Below are 13639 nucleotides of genomic sequence, written 5' to 3' on the forward strand. Positions count from 1 at the left end.
TTCTCAATAATAAATTAAGGGCTGTAAACATTTTGGAGATTTAAAAAAAAAAAAAAGTTGAATTATGTCCAACACTCTTTTGTTTTAGTCTGAAATTCAGAGTTTTTCAATTCTGACACATGGAAGGGCATATGGAAGGCATTTAAGCCAACCCATGTCACATATCTGTCCCTTATTGGCTTCATCAGAGACTATCAGATAGGGAACTGCATAGCAATAGTTATATTGCTAATATAATACCCAAATAGGTAGTGGGTGAACTTTGGCTACTGAACAATCAATTGCACTGGTTAAAGTTTTAATATGCTTAAGGGACGCTCAAATTTTGTCACTTAGGTTATGGAGCAGCGGTCTTTGTGACCGCTGCTCGCCAGAAACACGGGAAATCAAGCTCCATACGGAGCTTGATAAATATGCCCCTTTATCTGAATCATGAAATAAATGTCCCTTTAATGTAAAACTCCCATGTATTTATAAAATTAAGTTACATAAAGATTATATAGTAATTACATTTTATATTAACACTTTAAAATACAGCCCTTAGTTTGAAATTAAAAATTATTGTGAATTAATTACAAAATATCCAAAAAAAGAGACTTCCCTGAACTATATAGCACTTTCTTTTTATTTTGAATGTATTACAGAGGGCAATTGTGTTTGTTTTTCTTATTAAACACAAACAGGAGTCTTTGAAACTTCATGCATTCTTCTAGTCTGAGTTAATGGAAGACAACATTTTTAAGTTGAGATGCAGGGATTTTAACGTCTTGGGTGTGGTCCATGTGAGTAAGGCCCAGGAAAACGTGCAGGCCCTCCAATGGAATGTCCCATTTGTCTTGGCACGGGAGGACTGGTAACAGCTATCCGCGGTGTTGGCATCAGTGAACTCTCTTTTCTAGGAAATCCTTGCCCACTGCTATTTACAGTTCCTGTGTTTATCTCTGCTATTGTAGAATTTTGTGCAGGACTAGACTGGTTTTCTAAGAAATAAAAAATACATATATTAGAATAAAGTATGTATGTTACATTCGCCTATTGTATTGTACAGTTACTTCACAGTACATTAAATTGATTTAAATTGATTTACAAATGTTATCTATTTTACATAATCTTGCATCTATGTATTTAATTAATCTACCTAGACGTAGAGTCTGTAGGCTGATCCTTTTCTTGGTTGTCTAACAGTAAGTAAAATTAACAACCATTATCTGAATTATAGGGACATGAGACACTGAGAATTTAAAGTGAAGGTAAAGTTTGAAGCTTTTGAAGACATAAATTCATTACTTAATCTTAGCATAATCTAATCGCTAACTTAGTTTCTATTACTTTTAAAATTTTCAATGTATATACATTTATCTAAACGCTATGGTTTCGATGGTGACTCCTCCCTCCCTCTAGTTCCTGCTTTGTTGGTCTGTGACTTATAGAGCGGTCCCACCCACTCTATAAATCTCTCAAAATCGCGTGCACGATGATCAGATCAGATGCTCTGATCAACCGCGCCTGCGCAAATCGGCAACTGAACTCTACTGCGCATGATTATCAATTGGATAATCGAAAAGCGTAATAGACCCAAAAAAAAAAAAAACGGGTTGAATTTGTGGACCAACAGTAATTGATTTAAAACGCTGATAACTCGAATTACACTAAAAGTTAGAACGTTTGATGAATGAAAGTCATACTGATTAGCAACAAAGAATGACATACTGGATTGCATCAAGGTAAGTTTATAACTGATCCTAATTGCCTTTAGTAGGGGAAATTAGATATGGGTCAGATAGAGCATACAATTTTAAACAACTTTCCAATTTACTTCTACTATCTAATTTGCTTTGTTCTCTTGGTATCCTGTGTTGAAAAGCATACCTAGGTAGGCTCAGTAGCTAGCTGCTAATTGGTGAATGCACATATCTGTCTCTTGCTATTGGCTTACCGATGTGCTAGTTAGCTCCCAGTGCACTGCAGCTCTTTCAACAAAGGATACCAAGAGAATTAAGCAAATTAGATAATGGATGCAAATTGGAAAGTTTAAACATATATGCGCTAGCTGAATCATGAAAGAAAATGTTTGGGTTTCATGTCCCTTTAAAGGGATAATAAACTTAGACCTAGATTTGGAGTTTGGCGGTAGCCGTGAAAACCAGCGTTAGAGGCACCTAACGCTGGTTTTAGGCTACCGCCGGTATTTAGAGTCACTCAAAATAGGGTCTAACGCTCACTTTTCAGCCGCGACTTTTCCATACCGCAGATCCCCTTACGTCAATTGCGTATCCTATCTTTTCAATGGGATCTTCCTAACTCCGGTATTTAGAGTCGTTTCTGAAGTGAGCGTTAGACATCTAACGACAAAACTCCAGCCGCAGGAAAAAAGTCAGTAGTTAAGAGCTTTCTGGGCTAACGCCGGTTTATAAAGCTCTTAACTACTGTGCTCTAAAGTACACTAACACCCATAAACTACCTATGTACCCCTAAACCGAGGTCCCCCCACATCGCCGCCACTCGATTAAATTTTTTTAACCCCTAATCTGCCGACCGCCACCTACGTTATCCTTATGTACCCCTAATCTGCTGCCCCTAACACCGCCGACCCCTGTATTATATTTATTAACCCCTAATCTGCCCCCCACAACGTCGCCTCCACCTGCCTACATTTATTAACCCCTAATCTGCCGAGCGGACCTGAGCGCTACTATAATAAAGTTATTAACCCCTAATCCGCCTCACTAACCCTATAATAAATAGTATTAACCCCTAATCTGCCCTCCCTAACATCGCCGACACCTAACTTCAATTATTAACCCCTAATCTGCCGACCGGAGCTCACCGCTATTCTAATAAATGGATTAACCCCTAAAGCTAAGTCTAACCCTAATACTAACACCCCCCTAAGTTAAATATAATTTAAATCTAACGAAATAAATTAACTCTTATTAAATAAATTATTCCTATTTAAAGATAAATACTTACCTGTAAAATAAATCCTAATATAGCTACAATATAAATTATATTTATATTATAGCTATTTTAGGATTTATATTTATTTTACAGGTAACTTTGTATCTATTTTAACCAGGTACAATAGCTATTAAATAGTTAAGAACTATTTAATAGCTAAAATAGTTAAAATAATTACAAATTTACCTGTAAAAGAAATCCTAACCTAAGTTACAATTAAAACTAACACTATACTATCAATAAATTAATTAAATAAACTACCTACAATTAACTACAATTAACCTAACACTACACTATCAATAAATTAATTAAATACAATTCCTACAAATAAATACAATTAAATAAACTTGCTAAAGTACAAAAAATAAAAAAGAACTAAGTTACAAAAAATAAAAAAGATATCTACAAACATAAGAAAAATATTACAACAATTTTAAACTAATTACACCTACTCTAAGCCCCCTAATAAAACAACAAAGCCCCCCAAAATAAAAAATGCCCTACCCTATTCTAAATTACTAAAGTTAAAAGCTCTTTTACCTTACCAGCCCTGAACAGGGCCCTTTGCGGGGCATGCCCCAAGACGTTCAGCTCTTTTGCCTGTAAAAAAAAAAGATACAATACCCCCCCCCCAACATTACAACCCACCACCCACATACCCCTAATCTAACCCAAACCCCCCTTAAATAAACCTAACACTAAGCCCCTGAAGATCTTCCTACCTTATCTTCACCTCACCAGGTATCACCGATCCGTCCTGGCTCCAAAATCTTCATCCAACCCAAGCGGGGGTTGGCGATCCATCATCCGGTGCCTGAAGAGGTCCAGAAGAGGCTCCAAAGTCTTCATCCTATCCGGGAAGAAGAGGCGATCCGGACCGGCAACCATCTTGATCCAAGCGGCATCTTCTATCTTCATCCGATGACGACGGGCTCCATCCTGAAGACCTCCACCGCGGACCCATCTTCTTCCGGCGACGTCCAACTGCAGAATGACGGTTCCTTTAAGGGAGGTCATCCAAGATGGCGTCCCTTGAATTCCGATTGGCTGATAGGATTCTATCAGCCAATCGGAATTAAGGTAGGAATATTCTGATTGGCTGATGGAATCAGCCAATCAGAATCAAGTTCAATCCGATTGGCTGATCCAATCAGCCAATCAGATTGAGCTTGCATTCTATTGGCTGATCGGAACAGCCAATAGAATGCGAGCTCAATCTGATTGGCTGATTGGATCAGCCAATCGGATTGAACTTGATTCTGATTGGCTGATTCCATCAGCCAATCAGAATATTCCTACCTTAATTCCGATTGGCTGATAGAATCCTATCAGCCAATCGGAATTCGAGGGACGCCATCTTGGATGACGTCCCTTAAAGGAACCGTCATTCGGCTAGTAGGCGTCGGGAGAAGAGGATGTTCCGCGTCGGAGGTCTGCAAGATGGATCCGGAAGAAAGAAGATTGAAGATGCCGTTGATAGAAGACTTCATCCGGATCATGGACCTCTTCAGCTCCCGCTTGGATGAAGACTTCATCTGGATCATGGACCTCTTCAGCCCCCCGCTTGGGCTTGGATCAGGACATCGGAGGAGCTCTTCAGGACGGATCGGTGAACCTGGCAGGGTGAAGATAAGGTAGGAAGATCTTCAGGGGCTTAGTGTTAGGTTTATTTAAGGGGGGGTTTGGTTTAGATTAGGGGTATGTGGGTGGTGGGTTGTAATGTTGGGGGGGTATTGTATGTTTTTTTTTACAGGCAAAAGAGCTGAATTCTTTGGGGCATGCCCCGCAAAGGGCCCTGTTCAGGGCTGGTAAGGTAAAAGAGCTTTGAACTGTAGTAATTTAGAATAGGGTAGGGCATTTTTTTATTTTGGGGGGTCTTTGTTATTTTATTAGGGGGCTTAGAGTAGGTGTAATTAGTTTAAAATTGTTGTAATATTTTTCTTATGTTTGTAAATATTTTTTTATTTTTTGTAACTTAGTTATTTTTTTTTTTTGTACTTTAGCTAGTTTATTTAATTGTATTTATTTGTAGCAATTGTATTTAATTCATTTATTGATAGTGTAGTGTTAGGTTAATTGTAGGTAATTGTAGGTAGTTTATTTAATTAATTTATTGATAGTGTAGTGTTAGGTTAATTGTAGGTAGTTTATTTAATTAATTTATTGATAGTCTAGTGTTAGGTTTATTTGTAACTTAGGTTAGGATTTATTTTACAGGTAATTTTGTAATTATTTTAACTAGGTAGCTATTAAATAGTTCTTAACTATTTAATAGCTATTGTACCTGGTTAAAATAAATACAAAGTTACCTGTAAAATAAATATTAATCCTAAAATAGCTATAATATAAATATAATTTATATTGTAGCTATATTAGGATTTATTTTACAGGTAAGTATTTATCTTTAAATAGGAATAATTTATTTAATAAGAGTTAATTTATTTAGTTAGATTTAAATTATATTTAACTTAGGGGGGTGTTAGTATTAGGGTTAGACTTAGCTTTAGGGGTTAATCCATTTATTAGAATAGCGGTGAGCTCCGGTCGGCAGATTAGGGGTTAATAATTGAAGTTAGGTGTCGGCGATGTTAGGGAGGGCAGATTAGGGGTTAATACTATTTATGATAGGGTTAGTGAGGCGGATTAGGGGTTAATAACTTTATTATAGTAGCGCTCAGGTCCGCTCGGCAGATTAGGGGTTAATAAGTGTAGGCAGGTGGAGGCGACGTTGTGGGGGGCAGATTAGGGGTTAATAAATATAATATAGGGGTCGGCGATGTTAGGGCAGCAGATTAGGGGTACATAGGGATAATGTAAGTAGCGGCGGTTTACGGAGCGGCAGATTAGGGGTTAATAATAATATGCAGGGGTCAGCGATAGCGGGGGCGGCAGATTAGGGGTTAATAAGTGTAAGGTTAGGGTTGTTTAGACTCGGGGTACATGTTAGAGTGTTAAGTGCAGACGTAGGAAGGGTTACCGCATAGCAAACAATGGGGCTGCGTTAAGAGCTGAACGCGGCTTTTTTGCAGGTGTTAGGTTTTTTTTCAGCTCAAACAGCCCCATTGTTTCCTATGGGGGAATCGTGCACGAGCACGTTTTTGAGGCTGGCCGCGTCCGTAAGCAACTCTGGTATCGAGAGTTGAAGCTGCGTTAAAAATGCTCTACGCTCCTTTTTTGGAGCCTAACGCAGCCTTTATGTGGACTCTCGATACCAGAGTTATTTTTATGGTGCGGCCAGTAAAACGCGGGCGTTAGTTTTTCGGCTCGTTACCGACAAAACTCCAAATCTAGCCGTTAGAAAATAATGTTATATAATTCTGCACATAGTGCAGAAATACATAACATTATCTTAGCGGCAGCTTTATAAATCAAATGCATTGCAAGAATTTTTTATTCCAAAGTTGGACTTACTTAGTCTCCACTCCGGGCTCTACTAAGCGGGTCTTGTTTTTCAAAAGCTCTTCGTAGGCGTTCTGTCTAGTCACAGCGTGCCCGATTGCACCATTGAACTGAATGTAGCTCGCTCCCGCTCTGGTCTGGTAGTGGGAGCGAGCTACATTCAGTTCAATGACGTGATCGGGCACGCTGTCACTAGACAGCATTCCTGCGAAGTGCTTTTGAAAAACAAGACCCACTTAGTAGAGCCCGGAGACAAGATAAGTCCAACTTTGGAATAAAAAAATCTCGTAATGCTTTTGATTTATAAAGCTGCCGCTAAAATAATGTTATATAATTCTACACTATGTGCAGAATTATATAACATTATTTTGTAAGTTTATTATCCCTTTCATGTAAAATTCCTATGTATTAATAAAATTAAGTTATATTAAAATGTAATTACTATTTACACTTTTAAGATACAGCCCTTAGTTTGAAATGCAAAATTATTCTAATTATTGTCAACAGGGAAGGTTTCTTCTGCAAGATATTAATGCAAGATATTCATTTCTATTCTAGGGCAAAATTAAACAGAACATGATTATTGTAGTATAATACATATAAATAATAAATTCTACACACATGTTCAGTATACACATAATACTGAGTTCAAAAGAATATACAATTTATTTACAAGTTTTGCTATTGTTTTGGAACTGAAGAGGTTCATCATTACACACATGTAAATTGTTATTGTCATTAGGGATCAATCCAAAAGCCTGTATTGTGAGTAATTGACCAGCTAAATTACATCATGATCTGGGCTGCATCTATGCCCTCTGCTGAATAGCATTGCAAGTCTGTTGAATCCAGTTAGTGAGTCTTTTGTAACTAGTGAGCCATTAATGCAGCCAAGATCGTGATATCATCAGTGGGTGGAGCTTGGCAGCCATTTCTAAGTGACCATAAACAATAGTCATTTTAAAATAACTTTTTGCTGTTACTGCTGCATTATATAGAAAGGGTGCAGGAGGATATTTGCAGCTTAATCTTAAGTAAGACTTTAAGATGACTTTTCATAGCCAAATATATTGCAAGGCCACAATCACTGCAATGTCATTTGCACATCTATATAGGCGGTGATACTGCCACATGGGTGCAAACTCCATTTAATGTAGATGGTAGAGAGGGCTGCATTCTTTACAGGTGCTTAACCCAAATTTCAGCCTTAAAGGGGCAGTATACACCAATTTGTCATGTAACTACATGTAATAGACACTACTATAAAGAAGAATATGCACAGATTCTGATATAAAAATCTAGTATAAAACCTTTTAAAACATACTTAGAAGCTTCCAATTTAGCACTGTTGAAGAGATTAGGCTGGGACACCCATTGAAATTGGCTGAGAAAGTGACACTCCCCCATCCCCCCTCCCCTGCATATGAAAAGACCCATTATGCAAAAGGAGCTTGCAACTGTCTGTAGACATCAGTATACATCTAAAACTTTAGGGCTTGGTTAGGAGTCAGCACAATGTTATTTAAAAATAAGCAAAACTATACATTATTACAAAAACACTCCCAGATGGGCTATATTAATGGATCATCTACAAAACATTTATGCAACGAAAAATCTAGTGTACCCTTTAAACCTAGCCTTATCTATAAACTTGCCCTATCAATTGCCCTAGTCCTATCCTTCAAGTTCCTCCAACCTCTATTTATAATCCTAACATTATCCTTTACTGTAATCCCAACCCAAACCAAAACCCTTACCATAGCAGTAGCACTAACCGTAATACTAATCTTAAAAGGACACTAAACACCTATTGCTTTTGCGTAATTTTCACCCGAGCTTCTTAGGAAACAAAAAGCACATCCTGTAACCCGCAAATGCTGCTAATCAGATGATTTAAGCAATTTGCAGCATTTTGAAAGTCTGCTCTTTGACATCTCTAGCGAGTGTGCGACAAAGCACAATTTTGAAACAAATACAAGAGGTGTTTAATGTCCCTTTAAACACAGTTTTACAACATTATCAAACCATAGCTGTCATACAGGATTGGGGTTGCCACCTGGGCCATGTTTTCCTGAACACTTATGAGTTACACATGTTACAGGGTAAGCAGGACGGAACATGTATTGTGCCTCTGGACATCACATGACTAGTGCGGAAAAACAGCACAATACAAGTTCCTCCCTGCTTACCCTGCAGCATGTGTAACTCATAGGTGTCCAGAAAACCATGGCCGAGGTGGTAACTCTATACAGAATACCTAAAACATACCTGTTGCAGCTGCTTGAAGTCTTACAGCATTCCTTGCACTTGGGGGAAGCAGTTCTTCTAAGTCTCTCATTACAGAATTAGCTTGAGTGTTGTTGTTTCTTTTATTTTTTTCCTCTTCCCTTTGCTAGATAAAAAAATAAAAATTAAACACTTAGGCTATCAAATAAAGACAATATAGCCTGACCTACAGGAAAATGTATTTTAATTGCATTTGTTAAAATATCTAACATAGATTTTATGCGCTAATAATGTCTTACCATTTGCATTTTTTTCTTCAGGTCTATGTTTGCCTGTTGATATGCTTTTGAAACCGCATTGAGGTAATAAATAGCTAACCTGGAAAAAAACAACAACAATCAACATCATTGTTGCACATATTAAAGGGACAATCTAGTCAAAATTAAACTTTCATGATTCAGATAGGGCATGCAATTTAAAACAATGTTCCAATGTACTTTTTTTTTTTTTTTTTTTTTTTTATTGAGGTTTCAAAAAGCAAATCACAATAAAAGAAGAAAATACAGTATGCACAATTGATCATTACAAAGAATGTCAAATACATTATAATGTTGAGTGTATACAAACAATCTAGGAAGGAGAACAAGCATTAGTGGCCAACACTAGATTACAGGTGTGATTTGCCAATTTAAATGTGAACCTTCTAATGAACTCTAGAGGCCTCTCCAGAACCTCAAACATAAGCAAAATAAAACAACTGCTGAAGGTTAATATAGGATAAGAGAGACCACATTTGGGCCTCAAACCAACCTCTTTTTTATTTTTTATTTCCTAGAGTAATATAATGTCGAGCTCCCTTACTAAGAGATAGATTTATAATGACACATTGGAACACCTCCATAAAGTTAACTACCAGCTATGTTAAAATTGCATGCGTAGGCGATACGTAACAGTGATCAGTCCTGCTGATCAAGACAGGGCATATAAACGCATTGCTATTATGTTATGGAGGGTTGGGTACTTAGGGAGCAGTTAGGTGCTATAATTTAGGTGCGGTATAGACGAGATAAACCGCTTTGTTAGTTCCCCTATAGTAAGGGATACATTATTGTTGGGGGGGGGGGGGGGAGGTGGTGGTTTTCATGTTTTCAGCATTATCTCCCTATTTAGGAGCACCGGAACACAATGGGATGGACCTAGAACTATCCTTGTCATAAAAAGCATGAGTTGGGAGAATTTAAACACGTACTGATAAGCTATGCAAATGCAATATAATGCGATATAATACGTTATATATACTAATAGTGAAATAGTTATACTTCTGGTTATGCAGCAGGGCATATTATGAAATGCGGTGTAAGAAGAGGAGTTAGATTTAACTAAGTGAAATCGGGGACAAAAGTACCCTCACTATGTGACATTAGCTAGTAGGACCAGTCATAAGAATTATATACAATGGTAGACCAGGCTTGATAGATAGTAATGTGTAACATGACTTATGTTAATTGAGAAAGTGTGCCAAAGTGGCTAGTATAAAAAATAACCCATAAACCCGGGTAGTGTCATCGACAGCAGGGAATGTGACAGCCTCATCAGACCATCAGATAACAACATTTGGTACTACGATGTAGAACAGCTAAGATATTAGAAAGTATTATAAAGCTTGACTACTCTGATATCAGCTAGCATAGGGATGAATCCTTGGGAATTAGGAGAGCTCTGTAAGAGGTTTACGCTCCAATAAAAAAAAATGACACATTCTAAACTTAGGTATCTGCTCCGGCCGCAAGCAGACACGCATAGTATGCTAATGGTTAATAAAGTGTCATCCAGGAGATGTCCCCATATTAAGTCTGGGTATTAAACAGATCTAGACAAGTTAAAGCTATACTCAACCACAGATCTAGCTAAGGTCAGAAAGTCCCCTAGTTCTGTAGATTGCCATAGTGAGTAGCAAGCTGGTATATATAAGCATCTTAGAAAACCTTAGAGGTAATAAAAAAGGAGATAACTGAACCACATATATAAGACTAAGTTACAAATACTTATAAGGGTGTGGAATTGTGTAACCAAATATTGTACCCTAGAATAACAGTGTGTGGCTACATATAACAACTTTAAAACAGGTATTACCAGCAAATGAAACTAGCAGTAAAATAAATATAGTAAGTCGCCCATGTTACATAACATAGAGACTGGAACAGATCACATACTTCTAGTTCAGATGACAAATTGGTGTGGCAACCAAATAAATATTTCCAACCTGAGATTGTCATGAATTGGTTGTCACAATATGAAACAGTCAATATAAATGTCCCAAGCAAATATTGATCTTCCAGGGAGCAGTGTCTCTAAGTCAATTTATCCAGTTCTTCATTTTAGATAGAAGCATGAAATTGTGTTCCAGGGCTTCAATGTCTTAGGGCAAGTAAAGCTAATAGGGGATAATTAAAGTTCGTCTCAGAAATTAGATACATATAATAACCCAAACCACAAACATGCAACTGTGCCTCTGGGGGGATGGGGAACCATAACTGGGAAAATATGCAGGAAAATGGAGTAATGTGTAGCTCAAAAACTTAGAGGGCCACAGTTAACACATAAGTAAAAGTAAGTGTCGGTGTGGTAATGCAGGGCTCCAGTATGAAAAACATGTCACCCAATGCCAGAGCGGAAGATTATGTCTGCTGTTTGTGCTGACCATACTGACCAGCTATGCGCTGCTCTCATCATATGAGCTTCCACAGGGAGGACTAACACAGTAGGGAACCGGATCAATTCAGCGTTGTAGATGCTCCAGGGCTCACAAGCGAACTCCTCTAATGTGTATGGCGCCTGCAGCTCAGCACCGCTCCACACTGTAAATTCTGATGGCGCGCTAAGGCAAGGGGTATACCCAAATAGACAAGGGCTCCTAGGAGCAAGTGGCAGACAAGGTTTGCGGTGACTCGCATTCATCCAGCTCCGGTTCTGAGTCTTCTGATGTGGCTCAACATTGTATAGCGGAGCTTCCGTTGTGGAGTTATGGATATCGGCGTCTGTGTTAAGCATGCCGCCTCTCGTTTTGCGTATTTCCTGGCCAGGATCCAGCAGAGTAAGGGTGATATGCGTAGCGGTTGTTTTAGCAGTGACCCTGGTCAGCTGAGTCTCTAGGAACCGGCAGGATGCCTTGATGTAGCTCAAAGCTATTGTCTCCCAATCCACGGCCGCCGCCATTTTAGATAGATAGATTTTTCTTGCCTGCTTGTTCCCGTGGGGAGACCAGTAGTACTGCCGATGGTAAGGCTTCTGAGGTTATCTCAGCAGGCCAGTTCAGTTCAAAAAGCTGGATATATTTAAAAGCCGAGATGTGGCACAATTGAACTGCTAGCTACTGAATGTTCAACAGCTGCGCCAGCAGTCTGTATCTTCTGGGCCACACTGCGAGGCTTAAGTCAGGGTTAAATTGAGAATTTAGGTAGTTGGCTCCGCCCCCCGTTCCAATGTACTTTTATCATCAAATTTGCTTTTTTCACTAGGTATTCTTTGTTGAAAGCTAAACCTAGGTGGGCTAATTTCTAAGCACTTGAAGGCTACCTCTTTCATACACTTAGATACAAGGCAATCACTGCAGTAACAAGTATATTAATATAACTGTGTTGGTTATGCAAAACTGGAGAATGGGTAATACAGGGATTATCTATCTTTTTAGACAATAACAATTATGCAGTAGACTGTCCCTTTAATATATCATTGCTCCTTGAAGTCTGTATTTCTTTAAACAGCTGTTTAACATTAATAACAGGGAATTTAGAAGGGCGCTGGTTTTGTTGGTTGCCACTTGATGCTAGATTAAGTTGTGGTAAGGCTCTTACCAAAGGTGGTTTTATCTAAATAAGATTTCTGGGTATGCATTTCTTGGTGTTGCAGGACAGAACCAGAACATATTGTGGGGTATGTCCCTTTTGTTTTAATAAAGGATCAGTTTTAAGATGGGGTTAGCATAATTTGCGGTTATGTTTATGTTAAAAAACATTTATTGTTATATGTTTTGTTCATGTTATTTATTTATCAAAGATGTAGACTTTTCTCTGGTGTTTTTTTTTTGTTTTGTTTTATTTTGTTTTGTTTTTAGCCTTGAATTCACTTCCCACTGTAAGGATCAAAGCTGATTGAAAAAGTGTTTTCGCGATAGGAACACTGCTGGGAATCCTCTCAATGCTAAGCATTAGTAAAGGTAATTCAGTGCAACCACACTAAAAAGCAACATTATAGTTGAGTTAGATTTAAATGACCATGAATTAGAAAACCCAGTCAAAAACCACGCAGGACACCAGCTTTCGACTGACACAGATGCGTATAAAGGAACTGTTCTGTGATCTACTGCACTCACAATGCTTCTGTGGTATTTTGAAATACAGATTTACTATGGGTTATGTAAAAAAGAAAACTATAATTTTACATGTCATCTATGTCTTCTGAATAAACACAGTTTTTATATGTTCCTTTCTGCCACAATAGAGTAGATATTCACTCTAAAATGTACTATTGTTCTCTTGTGCGGTGTATCATATAATGCTATAATACAGTGGAATTGAGCCAAAAGATCCTTTTTAGTGTGTCTCAACGATCTTGATCTTAAGCGGTAAACCTCATTCCGAGAGCATTTTGTTTTCAAGATTGACATCCAACTTGTCTAGATTCCTACTGTAGAAAATATCAGCTTTAAGTGGACTGGATATTTTTGGAGCCACTTACTGCAGTTTGTAAATTTAAATATGTTTTGCTGAGCAGGCTGCTTTGCATTTTTCATACAGCATGCGATTACATTGAACAGTATGATTGCTAAAAACATACACATATAAAGTGTCTATATTTGCATTCAAATGTATAATATCCCAGTTTTTACTATAGTTTTTACTATATAATATTTGTATTTTGTTGTTAGTTTGCAAGCAAAACAATTTTAATTGTTAAGCAATTCAATTTACATACATTATTTTTTAATTTAGTGGTGCTTGACAAATATACACTAATAATAATAATTATTTTCATGCTTCTTGATATTTTCTATGGA

At 37.7% G+C, this 13639-nt stretch overlaps 1 protein-coding gene across 1 annotated transcript in view; it reads right to left on the reverse strand.

Moving 5' to 3' along the window:
• Positions 1-759: 759 nt before the first annotated feature.
• Positions 760-13639, reverse strand: part of TMC2 (transmembrane channel like 2) — a 212269-nt gene continuing 199389 nt past the window's right edge. The window contains exons 16-18 of the mRNA XM_053715757.1: positions 8883-8961; positions 8626-8749; positions 760-980 (exon numbers count right to left, since the gene is read on the reverse strand). Coding sequence (XP_053571732.1) covers positions 760-980; positions 8626-8749; positions 8883-8961 — 424 coding nt within the window. The remainder of the gene's footprint in view (positions 981-8625; positions 8750-8882; positions 8962-13639) is intronic.

This window comes from Bombina bombina, chromosome 5, assembly GCF_027579735.1.
Source record: "Bombina bombina isolate aBomBom1 chromosome 5, aBomBom1.pri, whole genome shotgun sequence".
NCBI lineage: Eukaryota > Metazoa > Chordata > Amphibia > Anura > Bombinatoridae > Bombina > Bombina bombina.